Source organism: Triturus cristatus, chromosome 4_1, assembly GCF_964204655.1.
Source record: "Triturus cristatus chromosome 4_1, aTriCri1.1, whole genome shotgun sequence".
Taxonomy (NCBI): Eukaryota; Metazoa; Chordata; class Amphibia; order Caudata; family Salamandridae; genus Triturus; species Triturus cristatus.
Genome location: NC_140585.1, coordinates 738,215,933 through 738,241,731, shown reverse-complemented (window position 1 = coordinate 738,241,731; position 25,799 = coordinate 738,215,933). Strand labels below are relative to the sequence as shown.

At 45.9% G+C, this 25,799-nt stretch overlaps 1 protein-coding gene across 1 annotated transcript in view; it reads left to right on the top strand.

Annotated features, from left to right (window-relative positions):
• Nucleotides 1–991: 991 nt before the first annotated feature.
• LOC146855440 (uncharacterized) overlaps nucleotides 992–25,799 on the top strand; it is an 896,684-nt gene continuing 871,876 nt past the window's right edge. Inside the window, exons 1-2 of the mRNA XM_085651140.1 lie at nucleotides 992–1,010; nucleotides 1,549–1,638. Of these exons, the coding sequence (XP_085507266.1) occupies nucleotides 992–1,010; nucleotides 1,549–1,638 (109 nt within the window). The remainder of the gene's footprint in view (nucleotides 1,011–1,548; nucleotides 1,639–25,799) is intronic.

Sequence of the window (25,799 nt, the reverse complement as noted above, 5' to 3'; positions counted from 1 at the left end):
ATAGATACTCTCTAGTCTTTCTCGCATGCTTGAAATAAAGTGTTGTTATAGAAGTGGGATAGATTAGCTCCTGCCTTCTGGCTCTTCCATCAATACCGACAAAGTGGATGTCATATTTTTGAAAAAGAAATGTATAATTTTTCACATGAAGTGCTATTTAGACCGCTATGGCAATATATTGTATCTATTTTAATAGATGTATTTATGTAATTTTTTTGTATTTGCAACATCATTTTATTTGTCTGTAAATTGACTTGTATTTATGTAGTCGGATGTATGATTTATGTGTGTTTTTTATGTCTGCTGCCCGGATGAAGCCTTCGTAGGTGAAACATGTTGGCTGCACTGCCTTTGGAAACATACAATAAAAACAAACAAATCTACTGATGATCAGGATCCACAAGCTTTTGTTCTATTCTAGTGTAACCTGTGTTTGTTGCCTCTCTGTTTGGGCAATGTGCAGCTGGCCATTGAGGTGGGCAACGGTCATTCCTTTGATCTAGTGACTGCTCCGGGTGGTGCAGCTGGAAGCACTCAAGCTGCCTTTTGTTTTGTTCATGACTCAAATCTTATAGCATTCAGATGAAGCTAAATGTCAAGTTGGAATGGGAACATCAGCATTCCATGCCAGACCTCTTTCACAACTTTTCCATTTCATTCCTTGTGATCTCACTCTGACATGGTCTTCAACAGAGTGATTGCCTCCATGACCCCAGGGCACTGGAAGCCAGAGAATATTGTTCTGGGCAGGCCATCTATTCAGTGTTATGAAGGAGGGGAAAATTGAGAGAGTATGTTATAGTAAAGAAAGAGATAGAGACAGAGAAAGATAGTGAGAGAGGAGTTAGTTAATGAGTCTGGGGACATAGCTGGAAACATGATAGAAAGAAAGAGGGGGTGGGAGAGGGATGATGTAGCAAAGAAATGGTGAGGTAAATTGAGAGGCGAAGTAGAGGGAGGGAGGTGGGGGAGTCAGACAAGGTAATGAGAGATGTGTGCCATAGGGAATGGTAAGGTAGCAAATGGTAAGAGGCTTTACAGAGGTGAGGTAAACAGAGAAAGACAGACAGAGGAGAGAGAGGTGAAGTAAAGTGAAATGATGCTAAGAAAGCGGCAAAGTCGATTGGGTATAGACACAGCATGGGAGAGGGTTACAAAGAAGTCAGGATCTGAGAGAGAGGTGCTGGAGACAGTTGAGTTGGAGAAAGAGAAAGTAGAGAGGAAGAGTTCTAGATCTTCATACAGTGCAGTATAGAGAGAGAGATGAGGTGATGGGTAGAGAGAAGATAGGGTGGTGTAATGTATTTATAGAGTGTTGAGGAAGGCAGGCGTGAGGTAGAGAGAATACTGTTAGAGTGATTGGATGGGTGTAAGACAGTAATAACGAGAAAGAGAGGTAAGGAGAAGTGAGTGAAGTAGAGAGAAAGATAATAGAATGAGATATGGGGAGGTTGAAAGAGAAGCAGACAATACAATATATGCAATGTTTGCAATGCTCGAGTATAAATAAATTGACTCACTGAATTCTCTTCACATATCTTTTCAAAGGTGCGAGTGAAAGTGAATTTCCATATAAGAATGAAGTTGAAAATGTCACAAAACAAGTACAGAAAGTACAGAAGGTTCAGGATGGAAGAGGTAACATCAGACTTGTTTTAATAAAGCCTTGTGTTGCACTATACTTTGTGAAAGTTTTGCATGTATCACCTAGATTAGTTTTCCAATTGAGAATGTCTTTAAAATCACTTCTATAATTTCTTCCCAAGAAATATTCCTCATCATATGTTTCACATTGTTATATCTGTCACTTCATAGTTCCTAACTGATAATCTGCAGGGGTTAAGAAAAAAGAGAATATGGAGTGTAGTAGTCCAAAATTGTGTGAGTTAAGATGCAAAAACTAATAGAAACCTATCTTAAGTCAGGACTTTAATGCTTGTGGGTCACACTCGAGTTATAGCATTCATTCACATATGTTCAGAACAAAGGGCATATTTACAAAGAGCTAGCTCTACCACAGCGTAATTGTTTTTGACGCAGTGGTGACGCAAATAATGCTCAACATTGCTCCATATTTACAAACTGACGCATCAGCTTGTAGAGACCTGCGTCCCATTATACCTGCACCAGGTATAATGTATGCAGGGTAGGCATTCCCACATTAAAAGCCATGTAGAGTTGATGTAGTGAAAATGTTCAACATTTTACTGCGTCACTCTATGACTTGACTTTTTCAAAATCCCTACGCCTTCTCAAACCAGGCGTAAGGATTGACCAAGGGCTTTTAACATGGGACTTGCCTCTATTCTGATGCATTGCTGGAGTTGTGTCAGTCATGCGGCCAACCTCTGCAATGCATTACTTTAGCGCCAAATGCTGCATCTGAATTTCAGACACATCTGTGAATCCTTGAGCCATGGAGCACTGTATTGTAATTGTAAATACAGCGCATTCATGGCGCCGTTAGGACATTTGCGGCAGGTGCAAGAAATCTGATGCGCTGCTGTGTCAGTTCTTGTAAATATGCCGCTAACTGTGTATGTAAATATATATATATTACCTAGTTATAGTTAGAACCTAGTTTCCATAGGAAAAGCATTTTTTGATTTGCTAATAACTTTGGCGTCATTTGATGAATCTTTGTGAAATTCTCCCCAAAATAGTCTATCCAGGTCAGCTCCTATCCTAAAAGTTTGGGGGTGATTAGTCAAGCGGGGGCTGAGAAAAAAGTGAGGTCCCAAAATGTGTTTTCCCTATGTTAATTTCCATCGTAAATGTTGCGCCGAGCTACAGCCCGAACTGCTGAATGGAATTACCCCAAATTTGGCAGCAAGGTAGAGCTTAGTTTAGAAAGTGACCTTTTTCTTTAAATGGTGTAAATCCGTTCAGTAGTTTTTGAGAAATTCAAAAAATAAGAGTAGAACAATCAATTTCCCATAGGAAACTTTGTGCAAGGCTACAGCTGAATCTACTGAACGCAATTACCCCAAATTTGGCACAAAGGTAGTGTGTGTGTCAGAAAGCAACTTTTTTTTAAATGGTGTAAATCCGTTCAGTAGTTGCTGAGAAATTACAAAAATAAAAGTTTCAATATCTGGGCGGAGCCTAAGTGCCATACACGAGTTTCACTGTGATTGGTTGCCAACACTCCAAACCAGGAAGTGTTGGCAGCCATCTTGCGACTCGGTAAAAGCGAGTCTCCAGAAAACAGAGAAAAAAATATATAAAACAAGAGAAGGGGGCAGTGTAGAAACACCCTGACCCCCTAGGCGTGCTGAGGGGGTCCCAAAAGGACCCCCAGGGCCAAAAAAAGCATTTTTAATCAAAAAACATTTTGGCCGCAATTGGCGCTGGGGTCGCGAGTTCCCGCATTTCATTAAAATGAGGTCCCCAATTTGTCTCAACCACCGTAATGTCCGACTTGCTGCACGAACTACCACCTGAGACCGCTTTGACCCAGGTGCGGCCCCTCTCTATACTCACGTGGAATGTGCGGGGACTAGGGGACAAAATCAAACGGGGGCTGGTCCTGCAGAGCATTAAGAGGTGCGCCCCGGCGGTAGTCTTACTCCAGGAGACTCACCTTACTGGCAACGTTAGTAAGGCGATGGACAGGTGGGGATACAAGATGTTGGCGCATTCTGAATTCACCTCCGGGTCTCGGGGGGTGGGCATAATGCTGTGCCGGAAGTCCTATTTGATAGTAGTTAGCGTACACACTGAGGGCTCGGGGCGCTTTGCTGCCGCACACACTCAATGGGAGGGGCGGCCCATAAACATCGTGTCTGTCTACGTTCCACCTGCGCTACATGTTACGGCATTCCAGGCGCTTAGTGAATTTCTGCTTACACTACCGGAGAGGAGGTGTTATTGGGTGGCGACTTTAACGCTGTTATGAATGACCTCACTGACCGGTGTCCACCACGGGCGAGGGGCGGGGGAGTGACGAGCCTTGCGAGTTTTACAGAGGCTATCGGATTAACAGACCTTTGGCGGTTGCATAATCCGGCGGCGCAACACTTCACATACCACTCCGGGGTACACAACAGTCTCACCCGCATTGACTACTTTCTGGGTTCGTCCGGTTGTCTCCAAAATATCGAAAGTGTAGAAATACAACCCAGAGAAATATCTGACCATTCCTTGATACTATTGCACTACACTAGCTATCTCCAGATGCGTCGCCGCATCTACCCGATGCGTCCCAGCTGCATAGGGCTCCCCCAGGTTCGCAAACCTATAGCGAAGGCGACGGCCCTGTACTTCCAGGAAAACACCGCCTCGGTCGACTCCCCCACTGTCCTCTGGGAGGCATACAAAATGGTCGTGCGGGGGCAGGCAATGGCCTCCGTTGCAGAGCATAAGCGCGAACAACTTTCTGAGCTGCAGTCGCTTGAGCTCGAGCTCCAGGCAGCGGAGGTTCGCCAGGCCCATGATCCATCACTCGCGGCCGCACGCGCCCTGCGCTTGGTACAGATGAAATATAAGGAGCATCTAGCGGAGCGTGCCAGACAACGCCTGGAGGCCTCAAGGCACACAGTTTATGATGTGGGCGATAAAACGGGTAGGCTGCTGGCGTGGCTGGACAGGCGGTACAGTGGTGCCAGGTGGATTGTGCTACTTTGCACTGAGGAGGGGCAGAGGACGTCTGACCCAGGCGTAATAGTGAGCACCCTGGCGGAACACTTTCGGGGGGTCTACTCCTCCGCTTCCTCCATGACGGTGGAGGAGGCACTAACGTACGTCAGGGACCTGCGGATGCCCCAACTTTCCCCTGAGGCGCGGGAGACCCTTGAGGCTGAGCTCACGGTGGAGGAGCTCCAGGCTGCAATAGGTGCGTTGCGGCCCGGTAAGGCTCTGGGGCCCCACGGCATTCCGGTTGAGCTATATCAGAGGCTATCCGAGACGCTTGCCCCACACTTATTAAAAATGTTTGCGCATAGCCTGCAAGAGGGAGAGCTCCCTGTGGATCAGCGTACGGCCACCATCGTGGTGATTCCAAAACCGGGTAAGCCGGCAGATCAGTGTACCTCCTACCGTCCCATATCGCTGCTTAACGCGGAGGCCAAGATCCTTGCGAAGCTACTGGCCACCAGGCTGACGCCGCACTTTTCTGACATTGTGCATCCGGATCAGTCGGGCTTTATGCCCGGCAGAGGTACTTCCCACAACCTGAGGCACATGCACGGTGTGCTGGCCCGGGTGGAGCGCTTGCAGGAACCGGCTGTGCTTCTCTCTCTTGACGCAAGAATGGCATTCGACATGGTTGAATGGCTCTTTCTCTTTGCGGTATTGCTGCATCTGGGCTTCGGGCCCAAATTCTGTGCCTGTGTCCGACTCCTATACACTAAGCCACTGGCCCATGTCACGGCCAACGGACATATGTCGGAGGACTTCCCCCTGACGCGTGGCACGCGTCAGGGCTGTCCTTTATCGCCACTGCTCTTCGCCCTGGTGCTTGAGTCGCTGGCGGCTTGGATCCGATGGGAGCCCATGATGCGGGGTCTGCGATGGTCTGCCGACTGGGAGGATCGCATCTCCCTGTATGCGGACGACATGTTGCTGTATCTGTCTTCCCCTGGGCGTTCTATCTTGACGTTACTTAACATCTGAGAGATCTTTGGCAGAGCGTCCGGCTATAAGATGAATTGGTCGAAGTCGGTCCTCTTCGTGCTCCGTGGCCCTCCTCCACGGCTGCCGGTGGGATGTCCACTCCAGGTGGCGGGGGAGTCGTTCAAGTATCTAGGGGAGCACATTACGTTGGATCAGATGGAATTTTTCAGGCACAATCTGTGCCCCTTGATGGACCGCCTCAGGCGGGTTGTGCATCATTGGGGAGCGCTGCCACTGACCCTGTTGGGGAAAGCGGCGCTCTTCAAGATGATGGTGCTGCCGAGATTCCTATACGTGCTGGAAAACACACCATACCCGGCCTATTTCCGCGCGATAGCGGCGCAGGTCTCCAGCGTACTCTGGGGCAGCAAACCGGCGCGAATTGCCCAGTCTAAATTAGTTCGCGGGTGGTACGATGGAGGAATTGCGCTCCCGGATATCCAGCTCTACTACTGGGCGGCGCAGCTGAAGGTGGTTAACCAGTGGCTCCATGCGCCACAGTCTGACCCGGCATTCAAAGCGGACAGAGATATACTGGGCGAGAGGGGTATGCTGTCGCCCTTATATGATGCTAGACTAGCCCCGAAGTTGATCGGCCCTCTGAGGCAGACTGTGTCTGGCTGGGGTGGCGGGGGGTCCTGACGCGACTTACACCTCTCTGGGATGCCAAGCAGCTGGGACGACTGAGGGATAGCAAGGGCTTCGATGCTTGGGACAATATCGGGATCTCGGTGCTAGGAGATATGTGGCAAAAGGGGGCGGTCGTCCAGTTTGCACTCTTGCAACAGCAATATGAGCTGGCTCCTTCGGAGTGGTTCAGATATCTTCAGATTAAACATGCCCTGGTCGCGCAGCTGGCCCCTGGGGCGGAGGTTCCGGAGGCATCCCCATTGGAGGACAGGCTGTTGACGGAGTACATGCCAAAGAAGGCTACGTCCTTCACGTACCGCAAACTTATCAACAACATGCCGGACCCCATGGGGCCCTTGCGGGAGAAGTGGGCCGTTGATATCGGCGACTTCGATGACCCGGAATGGCGTGAGGCACTGGCCTCGCCGCGCGAGGCGGGTATGCCTTCGCGGCTGCGGCTGGTGCAGCTTCGCATTTTGCATCGCTCATATTACACCAGGTGCTTACTACATAAATGGGCAGAGCAATACACCCCTTCTGCTTGCGGGGTTGTGGGGAGGAAGGAACCTTTTATCACACTATCTGGACCTATTCTAATTTGTTCTTTACATGTATTTATGAGTGGAGCAACACAATTACAGACACAACAGCACCAGGAAGAGAAACAAGCAGGTAGTGGGGGGACGAGGGGAGATGGGCACAATGGCACACATGCACAATTAAGTATAGAACAACTACAGACAAACCATGGCCAAAATGAAACACACCAACAAGGAGCACAAGTCTCACAACCCGCCAACATCACACCACTGAACAAGCACAGAAGTGAAAACCACACTGCCTGAAAGGGAGAAGGGTGAACAAAACCTCAAATGAAGGGACATCTCACACACAATGCAACACACACAAATAGGAAGCAGAGCACACCAACATCCAACACAATGTTGTCCAAACACAAACATTCGCACAATTGAACACAGGACACAAATGCACTTGCCTGTGGCAGATAAACATGCAAAAGCGTCAGTACGAAGCAGGCACATGAGAACGCATAAGTACAAACCCACAGTCCGGATGGGGTAGCAATTCACGTATGGTAGGCGGCCAGAGAGTCCGTGACACACACATTGGCATACAAATGAAGACACAACACATGTGGAGACAAGTGAAAATGTGGAAACTTTATTAAAAAAAGTGTGTGTCAGTACGGCCAAGAGTAGTACTACGATATGCAGACAAATGCAGCAGCATGCCTGAATAAGGAACATAGGAAAACGTCCATGTTCACCTTGGGGTAGTCCATCACCAACACATGTCAGTGTCAAGCAGCGTTGGTTGTCCGCGTCTCGGACATGAGTCGATGACAATGCAGCCATGTCCACTGTCGTCTTGGGACATGTGACCAGATGCACACCGTGCAATGATGTGGCAGGACACGTGCAATGTGGCACATCAAGTCGTGGTTGCAGGTACCTTGTCACTCGTCTATGAACGCGAGTGCAGCTGCATAAGCCATTATCTCTAATGAGTGATGGTTGGCCACAATATTTGACATGTCGTCGACGTAATCCATCAGCTGACCGGGGCACATGTGCTGACTCCAACCACTGTACCCAATGTGCACCAAAGCAGAATCGGGAAGTGGGTCAATTTGCTCACTGCATACTACGACACGTGCAATCTCCCAGGTTCAGTTCCCAACATGCATGCCAAAAATCCATGCATGCCATAAATGGGCATCACTATGGCACTCCTGGTCGTGGGTCAATAGGGAGCGCACACACCCGTCGTAATCCATGTCAGCTACCCACATGTTGGAGAGGCACACGTCCATGCACCACTTGGATATGCACGTGCGACATTTCAACACAGGTTGAACGCAGGTGATGTCCGCAATGCGGAAGCTCAGCTAGTAAGTGATCCGCAGCACTGCCAAAGGCAGTGCACTCAGGACATACAGCAGACGTGCAAGGTATAGGTGGACGTGAAAAGTCGACCATATATTCGGGATGACCTGCCATTGCGTCAGTGGCTCTGCTTGTAGCTGCACTGGCTTGCCGTGTGCCAGTCTTGTGGATGAAATGGCACATCTTGGTGCAATGAGCCGGGTCTGTGTGCAGTGGGTGCAGGGCAGGGGTGTGGTGGGAGTACGTGTGAAGGCCATTTCATGCACGTTAACTACGATGAAGGACTTTTGAGTGTGGGATGTGTACTCGTTGTTCTCAAATCGGGCAGTGCGTAGTGTGGGAGACGGATGCAAATATTATCCTATCTGTCGGGGGGGGCTGGCCACTTGCAAGTTCCTTCTCGGAGCAGTAGATGTGCTAGCGCAAGATAGCTCAGCCAAAGAACCTTTCATCCCTACAGTAACTTCTCCAGCTGCATTCATATAGGAAGTGTACAGAGGCTGGTCGTGGGTGCTGTGGGATGTCTGCGACCCTGGTCATCATGGATGAGATGCCCAGTGTAGTGAAGATCGTTATCTACACATGTACAATGCTAAGTTAGCATAACCGCGTTAGATGTTAGAAAGCCATCTTGCCGCTTTTGCTGCTTTTACACACGACACTGTACTCACATGTTCTTAAATTGAGAAATGCTTACTCGACTTTGCTTCACATGAGAACTGTCTGTTGTTAACATCCCAAACAGTGAATAGCGACCTTGGTCTGTACACAGTGTAAAAGAAACAGTCTGGGTCGCTAGACGGTGCATGTTGTTGAGTTCAGGTTGATCGGCCCACTAGTTTAGCCATAACACGCACGCAGCTGCAAATACCTGAAAGTCGAGTGCTTTTAATATTGCAGTGTTACATGTTTTCAACACATTCGGAAGAAGAGCGTTCCTAGGAGCAGAGCATAGCTGATCCTGTGATGTGAACTCTCTGAGCTGATCTTTACGGTATGGGGTTCCCCATTCAAGCCTAGAGACCTTTTATTAGTCTAATAATACTATTAGTGTGTTAGAGAAAGGAAGGTGGCTTAGATCCACTGTCATTTTAGAATGATTACTCCTTTCATTTTCTATGGTATTGCAACTATGCTGATGGTTTTGATTTTAATCGTTTGTCTGCTAATGTTAGCCAAACTGCTGCATCTTAGGACACGAGGTTTATAAAATAAACTCTTTAAACTTTTACCGTGTCTCTGTTTATTCTGTTGTGGACTGGTACGAGAATAATTACGAAAAGGTATTTCTGATTCCCACCATTCCTGAGCAATATACTAAGTCGCTTGTTCTGGGTTGTCTATACATTGGGACCGCCGAGCTAAACCTCGGATAACGAATGGGACACTGATGCTGGCCGGATAAGGGGTTCTGGGTTCTGAGGTGAGTTTTTGGTACACCGCAATTCACTGAGGGCCTGGGTTCCTGCGCATAGTTCTGCGCATAAGCAGAATCCCTGCAACACCAGCACGTGGCACATGGGCAGGTTCAATGTATGTTATGTTGCCAAACAGCTGCTCCTCCCTCCCACGAGCCCCCACATTTTTGTGTGCTGCGCTGTTGTATCCCGTGCACTCTTACGGCACATCATTGTAATGCCTATTCGCGCATGTCCTGCGGCATTCCAACCACACCGTGACATTGCCCTTTGGAGGTGGTGCATGCCACTTTACAATATTGACTGCTGCGGCCCTTGTGGTGGCCACAGCAGAACACAGAGACACACTTACCGCACTACCTGCACATGGACATGTCTGAGACACTCCGTTCCTGTGCAGACGCCGCTTGTGCATGCAGGGGGATGCATGCGTAGCTACATGTCCAGGCTCACTGCCAACACTGAGGTGACATGGTAACGTCCGCGGAAGACAGCACACTGTGATGTTGCAGGGCCCGTGCCCATCATGCTAACATAATGACCACATGGACACACTTGCTCAGATGCGGGTTCGGGGGGCGTTGGCGGTCCTGGGGTTGTTGCGATGAGTGTTGTGGCCCTCATGGGTATCCGTGTATCATGCTCATTGACTCTGTGGCACCTGTGGGTGTTCCGGTGTGGCTCTTGGCTGTGTTCCCTTTCATGCTGCAGGTAGTCGTCCTGCTTAACACCAGCAGAAAGCAGGTGTAAAATCCCTGGTGCTAACGCGGCTTATCGCTGGAATTTGTTTCACATCTCAGTTTTTGCCTTTCGTTGTGAAAGTTATAATGTGGTTTTTTCGTGTACAGAAAAATAAACAAACTGGGCAGTGTAGACTGTCAAGATCCAGCACCTGACCCACTATTCCCAATCAATATAAATACAATGAGATTTCTTCATTGATTTTGTGAGTACACTGTAAATGCACCCACTACCACAGTGCAATTCAATACAGGATTTTAGTATTTAGAATAAATCGCAAAGGTGCACCTTGTGTGTTTTTGCACAGGAACGCCTACTCTGCATCTCATTATCAGCACTTTAATGAATGCAACTAAAGTTGAGATAAATCTAACACACATTCAGAAGCTGGTGCAAAATGCAGACATCACCATTATTCCCGCAATAACTGCCACAAAATTTAACACCATGGTGGACACCATCAAATAACAGTAATAAGAACGAGAAAGAGTCACACAGCACTTAAGTAACAACCAAAAACTTTATTGAAATTTAACAAACTCAACACAAAACAACAAGGCGGAAGACTCCTGTCGGGTCCATCAATGTAGACGACACAGCCTGGAAAATAAAGCACAAAATAAGGACGTGTGTAATGCGCATATCAAAGGAGTGAGACACAGAGAAAGAGGGAAGGAAAAAAAAGCCAGAGAGAAAAAGAGAGGGAAGGAAAGGAAGGGAGTGAGAAAGGGAGAAGGGAGAGAGAGTGAGAGAGATAGAAGAAAGGAAGGAAGAGAGTGAGAGAGAGAGGGAAGAGAGGGAAGTGAGAGAGAGAGAAAGAGAGAGACACCGCCGCCCCTGCGCATCCATGACCAAATAATTACCTGCTGCCACCGGGGTGTCTACCAGTGGGCACTCCACATGCCTGTGAAAGCTGCAGGGCCTGGTCCCGCCACCATGGCTTGGTGCACATTATGTGGACCCGCTCCACGGCCCAGCAGATTCGACACATGTCGCTGAGTCCTGAGTCATCAATGGCGGAGACCACATCAGCTTCTGGTGCCGCTAACCCTGTGCAACTCAAGTCAGCGCCATGTGGTGGTAGGCCGCTGACAGCCATACAACTTAGGGTGCGACTAACCTTGTGCAACTCAAGTCCGCGCCACATGGTGGTAGGCTCCTGACGGCCACATCATCTTCGGGTGGCACTAACCCTGTGCAACTCAAGTCCGCGCCACATGGTGGTAGGCCCGTGACGGCCATACAGCTCAGGGTGTGACTAACCCTCTGCGCAACTTTTCATGGACTCTTTATGATTCAGACCCGTGGAGCGTCCGCCATCCAGCCATTCCCATGAGGCACAGGGTCAGACTGATTTGCATATAGCCATGTCTGAACTGGGGTGGCAGAGTGGGCTAAAGAACGGCGATGGATCAAACCCAGATCTGTTGACTGGGTGTGAGTGTTGATTGGTTCTGATGCTCTGTCCATCGCCACCCCCTTTTGTACCGCTTTGTTCGCCATAAGTTGGCAGGGTATGCTCAGACGTGAGTCCCTTGGTCACTTTGCCACTGGATTCAAGCAAGCCTGGCTGAAGACGGCTGAAATGCCAGAAACCGGTCCTAGGAAGCTTGTTTCCGGTCCAGGGAAGGCATGGCTTGGCAGTTCGGGCTGGACTGTTCCCATGAGGCACAGGGTCAGACTGATTTGCATATGGCCATGTCTGAACTGGGGTGGCAGAGTGGGCTAAAGAACGACGATGCATCAAACCCAGATCTGTTGACTGGGTGTGAGTGTTGATTGGTTCTGATGCTCCGTCCATCGCCACCCCCTTTTGTACCGCTTTGTTCACCATAAGTTGGCAGGGTATGCTCAGACGTGAGTCCCTTGGTCACTTTGCCACTGGATTCAAGCAAGCCTGGCTGAAGACGGCTGAAATGCCAGAAACCGGTCCTAGGAAGCTTGTTTCCGGTCCGGGGAAGGCATGGCTTGGCAGTTCGGGCTGGACTGTTCCCATGAGGCACAGGGTCAGACTGATTTGCATATTGCCATGTCTGAACTGGGGTGGCAGAGTGGGCTAAAGAACGGCGATGGATCAAACCCAGATCTGTTGACTGGGTGTGAGTGTTGATTGGTTCTGATGCTCCGTCCATCGCCACCCCCTTTTGTACCGCTTTGTTCGCCAAAAGTTGGCAGGGTATGCTCAGACGTGAGTCCCTTGGTCACTTTGCCACTGGATTCAAGCAAGCCTGGCTGAAGACAGCTGAAATGCCAGAAAGCGGTCCTAGGAAACTTGTTTCCGGTCCAGGGAAGGCATGGCTTGGCAGTTCGGGCTGGACTGTTCCCATGAGGCACAGGGTCAGACTGATTTGCATATGGCCATGTCTGAACTGGGGTGGCAGAGTGGGCTAAAGAACGGCGATGGATCAAACCCAGATCGGTTGACTGGGTGTGAGTGTTGATTGGTTCTGATGCTCCGTCCATCGCCACCCCCTTTTGTACCATCCAGTCACCACCGGCAATAAAGGATGTGACGTTGTCGATCCATTATATTTGCGTGGTCACATGGCTTGTGACGCATGTGCCGGACGGGTGTGATGTGTGTGCAAACCTGCCGTCAGGGAGTGGCCGTGACATGTTGACAACTAGACCACTGACCTGCACACCAACAGCGAGTTCGCCTGCGACAGGTAGCTATGTGGGGCCAACGTTGGAACGTAATCGGCGTGGCGTACAATGGAACAGGGCAGGGATAGCCACAATGACTCTGGGGCTCTGGGCGTGGTTTAGTACATGTCCGGACAAGGAAGTGACTAATGCGTGTGTCTCCATTGTAGTGTTTACGGCACCAGAAACACAATAGGCTATGTAGCATATTGGGACTGGCATCCCATTAGATGAGCATCATTGATGTAAGGTGAATCACTGTCTCTACATTCTTCCACATATTCATACGTAAATTAGGTAAGACATAACACAGCAGTGCATCACTGGATGTTTATTGCACGTCCAGTGGAGTTGAGCAGCTGGAGCGGTAGAGGGGCAGGACAAGCACACTTCACAATATGGGCTTGTGGAGGGCGCACCAGAGTCCATCCGGGGATGACAGGTACCGCAAAACTGGAAGGGTACAGTCCCCAGTGAGGTCACCGTGTCATTGGTTATTGAAGAGGATATGGCAGGCCATGAGTCCATCCGAGTGTAACGTGGGACAATGGAAGGTCGTGGGGCCATGTGTGGCACCAGGGAGAAACAGGCCAGGTGGCGGAAATGAATGGTAGTGCCTTCTTCTGATCTCAAACCCATGCACGTCCTCGTATGTGTGCACTGCCCCACCTGTGGGTTTTACTGTACCAGCTGCGGGACTGTGTGCCACTGACACATGAGTGGACGGTGATGGACTGTCTTCCGCACTGTGTGCCACTGACACTTCAGAGGGTGCAGTGGATATGCCTGCTGCACTGTGAGGCACTAACACACCAGGGGGCAGAGATTTGAAGGGTGTGGGGGCAGCAGCATTCATCTGCGCCATGTCTTGTGGCAGCAATGACATGATGAGGATCTGAAGGGCATGGTAGATCCCAGCTACATTTCATGTTCAGCGGTGGGTGCCATCCTTTACGCCTCCATCCACAGCATGTCCTCCATGAGCCTCTGCATGTGTGGCAGGTCATGGCATTTAAAAAAACGTTGAAATTCTCTGAAAAAGCACATCCACTCATTCACCCATACAGTCCCTCATACATGCAGTCACTCATGAATACAACACTATCATATGCACTCATACATCTATACAGACACTCATACACTGCCACACACCCATGGGGTTATTCACACACCTAATCAGTCTTGCAAAGAATCAATCACACACCCATTTACTCACCTATACAGTTATACACACACCACCTTACGTATTTATACAGAAACTAACGCATATTCAGTCTCTTATGTAATCACTGATACAAGTACACACTCATCCATACAGCCACTCTCACAATCACTGACTCTCATGTATAGTCATTTATATACTTCAACTCTCACATACACTGTATTTTACATATGTAGTTACTTGCTCATGTACAATTGAGACAGCCATTCATTTACCAACAGACTCAAACACACACTCACCCACCCATACAGCTGTTTCCACATGCACTTTTGAACCCATACACCCAGTGAATCAACCACTCACACATCTATGCACAGAGTCAGACACCTCTCACCCACCCACACACTCACTCACTCTCCCATACAAATACTCAGGCAGCTAATCAATAACCCACAGAGACACTTATGTAGCTACTGAGCAACCCATGCAGCAGGTTACACAACAACAGACAGACTGATACAGACATTCACACAGTTTAGTCACTAACCCATGCATTCAGTAAGACACATGTAATCACTCATTTATACAGTCAGTCACGTACCTTCTAAATCCTTTCTAGAGACACTTATACACCCACTCATTCTTCAATACAGCTTGGCATATATATAAAACAAATTTAAACTTTACAGAAACACACAGTCACTGGATGATGTCATCAGTGATGTCATTTGAAATGTCATCAGTGATGTCACTGACCATGTCATGAATGATGTAATATGTGACGTCATCAGCAGTGCATTGCGGGTGCGTGAGTTATAGTTAGCTGAAATAACTATAACAGGGGAATTTCTATGGTTTTGTACGAGTGAAATGTCCAACTAACTATAACATGTCTGAAACCTATGGTTTTTTCAATGAATATATATTACCTACTGGCAGTCGCCAGTAGGTAGTTATAGTTAGGACCGAATTTCCATAGGAAATCCGCAACATTCTATTTGGAATAACGTTGGCGCCGATTGACGAATCTTCGTGAAATTTTACAAAGTTTTGGCCAGCTCCGGTCCGCTCCTATCCTGAAAATTTCACAGTGATTCGTCAAGCGGGGGCCGAGAAAAAAGGGGGGTCCCAAAACGCGTTTTCCCCATGCATTTTCCCATAGGACCTGTTGACGCAGCTACAGCCCGAACTGCTGAACGGAATTACACCAAATTTGGCAAAGAGGTAGTCCTCAGTTCAAACTCATGCCTTTTTCTTAAATGGTGTAAATCCGTTCAGTAGTTCCTGAGAAAATGAGAGTTAAAAAGATAGATATATCTGGGCGGAGACTAACCACACATCTCATCGTGAGATCTGATTGGCTGTCAGTACTTCATCCAAGAAGTGTTGGCAGCCATCTTGGGACCAATATACATGACAGCACCTCATTAAAAAGCATTGCAGTTAATAGAAGGTTTTAAGACTTTAGTTACATTATAAATCATTTGTTGATGGTACAATACTCATTTTAGGAATTGTGGTGTGTTCTAAGGTGATTTTACCATGTGAAAAAGCCTCCTGCTGTGATATCATTAATCATGTTTGAGAGAAAACTATTTTCTCATGCTTTTCCCACAGAGGTTTGGAAGGTGATCTATAAGCTAAACTGAGAGCATATTTTCTGTAAATTCACATTATCTTTCTCAGTCATGTGAGAATGAAGTCTGACATTCTCAGTAAAACATGTACATCCAACAAGGGCAGAGACTGTCAGTTGATTCCTTTGTGTTCTACTGCAGCTTCCCAGAGTGTTCTAAAGAACAACTAGAGCGCTAACAGACCTACTTATGACAAACGTATTGCACACCTGAAGCCATCTTGATTGGAATAAAGTGGTAACACTTAAAACATTTAATTTACAAAGGAACAAAATGAGGGGGCTCATTTTGCCATAGAAATTATGATTAGTGCTGCAGAAAGAAAAATTAGGGCACATTTTGACTTCTCAAATCCTCTTCTATTTCATAAAAAAATTCTGACATGCAGACTGAAACTTGCACTTTGAATACCAGCAGCAGACTTCCCTGGTGAGCAGTAGCTTTACTACAGTGATCTAATGAGCAACTAGTGTGCTAACATTCAGAATTATTGGCAAATGTGTGACACATCTGAATGCCTTCTTGATGGAACCAAAATAAAAAACTGAAAGTATTTACTACTGAGGAGACTGCAGTAAATTAGGAAATTAGGAAACTTCATAACAAATAAATCTCCCAAGATGGCCACCAGAGACAAAAGAGCCCAAATGTAGCCCAAATATCACCCAGATGTAGCCCAAGTATAGCCCAATGACAGAATGTCCCAGAGTGTTCTTAAGAACAACTAGAGCGCTTACTGTCTTACTTATGACAAAAGTATGGCACACCTGAAGCCATCTTGATTGGAATAAACTGGTAACACTTAAAACATTTAATTTAAAAAGGAACACAATGATGGGGTTAATTTTGCCATAGAAATTATGATTAGTGCTGAAGAAAGAAAAATTAGGGCACATTTTGAATAACTTCTCAAATCCTCTTCTATTTCATAAAAAAATTCTGACATGCAGACTGAAACATGCACTTTTAATACCAGCAGCAGACTTCCGTGGTGAGCAGCAGCTTTACTACTGTGATCTAATGAGCAACTAGAGTGCTAACATTCAGAATTTATGGCAAATGTGTGACATATCTGAATACCTTCTTGATGTAATCAAAGTAAAAAACTAAAAGCATTTCCTACTGAGGAGACTGCAGTAAATGAGGAAATTAGGAAACTTCATAGCAAATAAATCTCCCAAGATGGCCACCAGAGACAAAAGAGCCCAAATGCAGCGCAAATATCACCCAGATGTAGCCCACATGTAGCCCAATGACAGAAGTGTGCAAAACACTTATTTTTTGTGTATTTGCAGTTTTATATAGTGCAGACTTGTCAGCTATTGGAGTGCTTTACATGAGCATTGGTTACATCACACAAGATCAAATTCATTTTGGTTGTAGACATGGGGAGATTAAGTGATTTGACCAGAATCACAGAATGTTGAGCTGAAGCAGAAACTCCAACCTGGTTCCCCAGTTGCAAAGTCTGCAGCTCTGGAAGTAACACCACATCCTCTCCCCTAGGTGCAACATTTAATCAAGTGGTCAACTGGATAAAAAAACATAAAGATTACAAATAATTTAAAAGTTCTTTGTCGCTATTTGAAAACTCAGAAAATATGTCCTCATTTTAGTTTTTTAGAGCACTAACCATAATTTTGATGCAAATAAGACCCTGTCATATTTGTAATTTCTAAAGGAAATGCTCTAGGTATTACAGTTTTGATTACATCAAGATGACATCAGGCGTTCCACACTTTTGTAATAAATATAGAATGTTAGCAATCTAGTTGTTCATTGGGATGCTGTTGAGAGGCAGACGCCAGGGGCACGGACTCTGAAAGTTGAAGGTAGGTAGGAGAGTGCAGAGGCAACAATTTGACCACACTGGGCAGGCAGGAAGGGCAGTGGCAGCACAACAGACTATGGAGGGCAGTGGAAAGGGGGGCAGGGGCAACAAACCAACAATACAGGACTGGCAAGAGAGGCTGTGGCAATATAATAGACCATTGTGGGCAGAAGGAAGAGGCAGTGGTAGTACAACCATACATGCCAACAGACCCGTTTCAGCCAGGAAACGTCCAATGTTTTTAAGCTCAAATGGGCTTTATTTGATCTGTCTCCTGTCTACAATCTCCTCTTTTTCAATGTAACTCAAAGGGGAAAATCAATACCCCAGTTGTTTACCATAATGGACAGACAGGAGAGAAAGCTGCAGCATAACAGACCATAAAGGGCAGGAGGGACGGATCAGGGGCATTACAATGGAACAGACAAGCCAGGAGGGAGGGAATAGGGGTCTGCACATGGAAACAGAGGGTTGGGGGCAAGGGGGCAGGGCAGGAGCAGCAAGATGACCATGGAGGTCAGGCAGGATGGGCACTAGAAACAAGACACACCATGGAGAGCAACAATGAGACTATGATGGCATACACACAGACCATGGAGGGAAGGTGGGAGGGGGTCAGGGGCAGCTAGCTGACCACACAGGGAAGGTGGGAGGGGCCATGGTAGCACAGAAGACCATGCATGGCAAGTGGGAAGGTTAGTGGCAGCACAATGGCTAAGATGGGCAAGAAGGAGGGTGCAGGGGCATGCACAAAGGACAATGGAGGATAGAAGTGCGGGCCAGGACCTGGGCACAGACAAGAGAGTTCAGGGGAAGGGGCCTCACAACAGACCGCGCGGGGCAGGCAGGAGGAGCAGTTGCAGCACAACAGACCAGGGAGGGCAGAAGGGTGTGGCAGTAAAATGGACCATGGAGGACAGGAGGAAGGGGATAGAGGCATGGCATGTGGACAGGCAGGGTGGAGGTGGCAGGCACAGGTTACAGTATCTGACAATGCTAGGCAGGTGGGAGGGGAGTGGCAGCTCAACAGAACACTCAGAGTAGATAGGAGTGGCAGGTCCATGGAGCATGGTGGACAAAAAGGATGGAGCAGGGACATGCAAAAAGACATCGGAGGGCAGGGGGAAGGAGAATAGGGGCAGCAAGCTAAGCACAGAGGCTAAGCAGGAGGTCAATGATGGGCCATAGAATTGGGCAAGGGAGGGCAGGAGGAGTGGACTGGCACATCATGCTAAATGGAGGGCAGTGGCAGCACATCAGACCATGCATGGCAGGAGGGAGGAGGCTGGTCCATGGATTCAGACAACAGAGGATAGGGAGGAGGTGGATGGGGCAGCAAGCTAATTGTTCAGCGAAGATGGGTATTAGGACCTTTATTGGTTTTAAAATGTGTGTCTGTGCGAACTACTTAAAATATGAACAAGTATGCAGCATAATCTCACTTTTATTCAGGAAGAAGAGGACGTTTGTGACTGTGACTCCGGGCTCACTTGGCAGAAACACCCCCTGACCCTCCACCCCCCATCGCAAAATGTAATGCCCGTGAAAAGGGTAGGAGGACGCAGTGTTATATACAACATAGTCCTGAGAGCACGATTGAAAATGAAAACTAGATATAGTATATGTCATGAGTGATTTCACTGACCATGTCATGAGTGATGTAATATGTGACTTCATCAGCAGTGCATTGCGGGTGCGCGAGTTATAGTTAGCTGAACTAACTATAATGGGGGAATTTCAATGGTTTTGTACGAGTGAAAAGTCCAGCTAACTATAACGCCCCGGAAACCTATGGTTTTTTCAGTGAATATATATATATATATCTCCTGAGAACTCCACTGCACAACGGCTGCAATTTTTGAAAAATGGAGCACGGACCACAACTTAGTGCACAGAATCTGGCTTATTTTCCCCAAGCTCTGTCGGCCATTACGCGTTTCGACTCCGAAGAGCCTTGATCACATGACACGTAAGTAAGTCATCTGACTATTTTTGTACCAATTTCTTTCTCATTTATTTTCACCATTTTTTCAAGCAGTGTTAAAGTGACAGTGCAATTTGTTTAAATAAATACATGTTTAAGTACAACTGTGTTAAAAAACCAGTCAGGCTGTATCATTTTGTACACACTGTACACAGTATACATAGTAATGTGCCCTCCAATAGAACCTTGCCATATTAAAAACAAATCATCGATATATCTGCACCAACATTTCACATTTTGTTGAAGGGTGTTTGCATGTTTCCTATGTAAGACCAGTTCTTCCCATCAGCCCATGTGGAGATAAGCGTAGCTGGGGGAGAAACTGACCCCCATAGCCACACCACGCAACTGTTGGTACAGAACATGCTGAAATAAAAAGATATTGTTATGGAGGCAAAAATCAATCATATCAATAATCATTTTGCTGTGATTTTCATATATAGTCGGCCTTTGTCCCAGATAGTATTTAACTGCCCTCAAACCGTCTTTATGGCTAATGCTCGTGTAAAGAGCAGTTATGTCCATTGTTATTAATAGGTACTCTTTACGCCATTCAACGTCATGTATTTTTGCTAGAAAATCACTGGTGTCTTTTATATATGAGGGAAGTTTCTGGACAAAGTCCTGCAGAAAATGGTCTATATACTGTGAGGTGTTTTCAGTTAAGCTGTTGTTAGCGGAGATAATGGGGCGTCCTGGTGGTTTGGTTGGGTTTTTATGTAACTTTGGTATAAAATATAGAACTGGGATTGTTGGTGAATTGTTCCTCAGGAACAAATATTCATCCTTGCTTATTAGGCCCACACTCCTCCAGGCCATCAATTTACTATAGTAGTTCTCATATGTCATTTTGAGAACCGATTGATCACTTCTACGGTAACATTGATTATCTGTTAGTTGATTTAAATCTTCTTCAATGTAATCAGCCTTGCCCCAAATTACCAAAGTTCCGCCTTTACCAGCATTCCTGATAATGATATCTTTGTTATTTGATAGTTTGCTCATAAGTTGATGGTATTTTATTTCCTGTTTGTTCCTTTTGCTTCCATTAGTTTTGTTAATTTTGTAGTTCAATTGTTTCAACCCTGCGATGACCTGTTCATGGTATACATCAATGGCATCTCTTGACATGACTGGGACAAAGGTTGAGCGCGGTTTGAATGCCTTATTTTGAGTGGCACCCTCTGTGTCGGTATTTGATAATGTTCCCTGATTCACAGATTGTGTTCTTGTTTGTGCCAATGACTGAAGATCACTAAGCATATCATCGTTTGACAGGCCGAACATGAGTGGTGAACATGAGAAAGGAGGTGAGTTGACAACTTTCGCATTGTCAGGATTGCCTGATGCGTTTTTAAGAAGATGGTACTTTTTTAGTTTTAATTTTCTGATGCCTTTATATACATCCATCCTTGTTGCTGTATAATCAAATGCACTTTCAGGACAACCCAAAACCCAAAGAGAGTAATTGTAATTCCGTTTGATTTAAGGTTACCGATGATAAATTTGTCACTGTGATGTTATTCAAGTTAGGTTGTTCATTATTTATTTGCGGTTCCATCGGCGTGTTTGACATCGCCTGGTGGCTTCTCCTTTGTTTTGCCCTTCTCCTTTCTCGACGTTTGTGGGTATTGGTTTTATTGGTTGTCTTTAGGGTCGCAATGTTTGTTTGCGCTCCTCCACTAAAAAATCCAATTCTTCCATAAGTAAGATTGCAATTGGAACTCTTCTATCACGATTGTCACACTCTGTTTCACTTTCCACTGCTGAACTTAGTTCCAAAGTGGATTATTCTGCTTGTCTTGATCCTTTGTTGCCCCTCGGTAGGGTTTTGGGGGCGCCATTGTATTTTGATATCTTCATACTTTCATATTTTTTTGTAAAGGTGAAGATGCGCCCACATTCGTAGTCAGCCTTGTCGCGGTGATATTTATATGTTTTCCTTTCGCGTACTTTATCTTCCTCCTTTTTCAGATGTTGTGTCATGTCTGATCTCAGATTTTTATCTTCATCGCTCTGTCCCATCGCCATTATTTCTTCGTTCAGGGCATCTTTTTGCTCTTGCAAACTCAGGTGGTCTGAATCAGCATATTTAACCAGCAAAATTACCAGTCTTTTGGACGATTCAAGATTTGTTTCTGCCCATTCTTTCATCATTTGTGGATCTGGTGTCTCATAGCTGGACGCGATTAGTATTCGTAAGCCTCTTGGAATTCGGCCCACATCCAAATATCGTTGGAGGAGCGTGCCTCCCACCACTTACTTTGTTCACTTTTAATAAGTTTTTCCAGGCTTCGGTATTTATCTCGGAGCATTGTATTTTTGGCTCCGGTTGTTGCATTCTGGGCTATGTGGTTTACGTTCGGTATGTTAGTATCGTTAAACATTTCAACTGCAGCGGCCTCGCGATCTCTCAACGTGTCAGCCAACATTGCTTGGGGATTTATAATATAGTCTTACACACAAAAACCAAAGTCTTTGCACAATTGAATTGTTACTAGCAAAGTCGTTATCCAATGTTTTGGCACACCCTTCTACCCAGCCTGTGGTAGTTTCTGGCAGTCCTACCTTCAGCTTCCGACAGTCCTCCTCGGGTCCTCCGACTCGAGTCCGTCCCGCCTTGCTTACTCCTTTATGTATCCGCATTTGCGTTGCAATGCTGGGGGACTGGACACCTTCAAATCCTCCTGGATTTGTAGCGACGTTGTGTCTGTCACCAGACGGCGTCCTCTTTGTGTGTTGCCAGCCCGATCTCGAAGGGGGGTCCGTGTGCAACCAGAGAAGACGAAAACCGGTTTCAAATATCCTGAGAACTCCACTGCACAACGGCTGCAATTTCTGAAAAATGGAGCACGGACCACAACTTAGTGCACAGAATCTGGTTTATTTTCCCCAAGCTCTGTCGGCCATTTTGCGTTTCGACTCCGGAGAGCCTTGATCACATGACACGTAAGTAAGTCATCTGACTATTTTTATACCATTTGTTTTCACCATTTTTTCAAGCAGTGTTAAAGTGACAGTGCAATTTGTTTAAATAAATACTTGTTTAAATACAACAGTGTTAAAAAACCAGTCAGGCTGTATCATTTTGTACACACTGTACACAGTATACATAGTAATGTGTCTTCCAACATTCAGAAAGTGTAGTGGTTTAAATACCCGTTTGGCCATTGACTGAAATCTTTGTCAGTTTGTTGGTATCAGTGCCTGTTCATGGTCTATGAGCAAATTAAGTGCAAATTACATATACAAAAAATAGATCTTAAAATCCAATAAAATCTATATAGGAGGATGCGATCTCTACAATCAAGGTTTAAATACCAGTACATCCATTTACTAGTAACCGATTTTATATTATCATTGATTAATATTTCCAGAGTTGTTCTCAATAAATAAATAAATAAATACATGAATAAATAGGTGTTAGTCACCGATTTTTATCATAAAAATATAGTTTAAAATCTATTCAATAAATATTGGTACTGCTCAGTCCCATTTGTTGTATTTGGTGTTTGCCGTGCTGGAACTGGGTATATGTTTCTAACTCTGATTGGTGTTGTGTAACCGTGTATCTTGTCCTGGACTAATTAACACTGTGTGAACCCAAACTGGTACACAGTTGGGATAAAAAAGTGCTAGTGCAATGAACCCTACTTGGTCGGCAAAAGCCTTTGTCGACAGTAGTGTGAATAAATGTGAAAAAAAAGACTCTGAAGACTTGAATAACTACCGACCAATTACAAACATCCCTACCCTTGCTAAACTACTGGAGAAGTGTGTGCATGATCAACTACGCAAACTCATTGAGCAATTCCAACTTCTCGACCTATTCCAATCTGACTTTCGCACTGGCCACAGCACCTAAATGGCCATCACTCATATAGTGGACGATGCTCTCACTTTGCTTGACCAAAATGAAGCTTGCCTATTAATTCTTCTTGATCTCTCATCCGCATTCGACACTGTCAAACATGAAAATCTACTCAACCTCTTGAAATGCAGGATGGGGCTCTCCGACACGGTCCTTAAATGGTTTGCCTCTTTCCTCAACAACAGAACGCAAAGTGTCAAATCTAATCAGACTCTATCTAACCCCAGTCCCAGCACCCTGGGTGTCCCCCAAGGGTCTTCACTTACCCCCATGCTCTTTAACCTTTTCATTGAACCACTGACTTTAATCCTCAAAGCATCCAACATCCAATATCACATGTATGCGGATGACACCCAACTGTATATGAAAATAGCCTCCCCCAAAGACATCAAGTCACTTAATGGAACCCTGCTCAAAACCCAGAACTGGCTAAGCTCTAACCATCTCAAACTAAACGCCCTTAATATCTATGTAACCTCACCGCTCTCAGTTTCATGCCTCACATCATTGATTCAACAAAATCTCTTTGAATTGTGTTAAATAAGAACCTAAACATGCAAGATCACATCAGAGCATCGACCAAAGGAGCGAACTTCCATCTGAGCATCCTTAGAAAACTCAAAATCTACCTCCCCAAGGAGACTTCAAATTGGCAGTGCAAGCACTAGTCATCTCTAGACTACAATACGGCATGAATGATGTAATATGTGACGTCATCAGCAGTGCATTGCGGGGGGCGAGTTATAGTTAGCAGAACTAATTATAACGCCATAATTTCTATGGTTTTGTACAAGTGAAATGTCCAACTAACTATAACGTTCCTGAAACCTATGGTTTTTTCAGTTAATTTCTATGGTTTTTTAAATACTCATTTCTAACTATAACGTGCCTGAAACCTATGGTTTTTTCAGTGAATATATATATATATATATATATATATATATTTATTTACACATGTTCATATATAGATTACCTACTGGCGGTCTCCAGTAGGTAGTTATAGTTAGGAACCAAGTTTCCATAGGGAGAGCATTTTTGTTGTGCTTATAACTTTGGCATAGTTTGATGAATCTTCATGAAATTTTCCAAACTAATTCTTTGTTCATATCAGCTCCCATATGGGAAGTTTGTGGGTGATTCGTCAAGGGGGGCCGAGAAAAAAGGGGGGTCCCAAAACGTGTTTTCTCCATGTTAATTTCCATAGGATACTTTAAACAAGGCTACAGGTCAAACGGGTGAACGGAATTGCCCCATATTTGGCAGGGAGAAGGGTATTGCTCTAGAAAGCACGCTTTTGTTTATTTGGTGTAAATCCGTTCAGTAGTTTTTGAGAAATATCAAAATTTACAGATATCAATATTTGGGAATTCTGCCATCTGATTGGCTGAGGCGTTACGAGCACGAGCTTGCTGCTTATTGGCATAGAGCGGTGTGAGCGGTTGCATCTAGGAAGTGTGGGCCGCCATTTTGTGAATCCATTGAAGCGAGTAAGGGGGAAAAAGGGCGAAAAGAGTAGGAAACAGGAGGATAGGAGCACTGTAACCTCTGTGGGGGCGTGCGAAGCGAAGTAGTCACACCTACCGGTCTGAAAGTGCAGTGTTGCTCAGAGTGACATGGTGCTGAGATGAGATGCTGCTACAGTCGGGTATGAAACCTAGAGCCTAAACCGGGAGGTCATTGCTGTACAGTGATGTGCTGTGGTGTTTGTAGGATACCTGTGAAAGTAGTGTTAGTAGGCGTATATAACCTACAGGGAGTGGGAAGCGAACTACTGAGCTCTACCGTGCATTTATACTATACCGGAAGTGGGAAGCGAAGTACTACGCCTACCGGTGTGAAGACTCGGGGATCAAACCGAGCTGATTGTTGTAAAGTGATGGGCTGTGAGCGCTGTAGCATACTGGCCGCTGTAGTATAACTGTAAGTAGTGTTAGTATGCGTTTATACCATACAGGGAGTAAGAAGCGAACTTCTCACCCCTACTGGTCTGAAGACTCGGCATTAAACTGTTAGCTCATTGCTGTAAAGTGATGTGCTCTGTGTACTATTTCAATCTAAGTCATAGTACAATGTTAGTATGTAATGATACTATAATGTAAGTATGTAATGTTAGAATGCAGGGTTGTCATGAGGGGAATCTTGGGGAGTTTGTACATGGTGCTGGAGAAGACAGATGCCTTGGTGTCTGGTCCTGTTGGTGGCTGTTTAAGCTGTCTTCTTTTCCTGCAATAAATCTACTTATCGGATCCACTGCTGTCTTCCTGTTCACTACATAAATTTGGCAACGTGCAGGAGAAGGTGAAAAGAAGGCATCACTCACCAAGACTTTGCGGTTGCTTGCGTTGTGCTGAAAACCCGT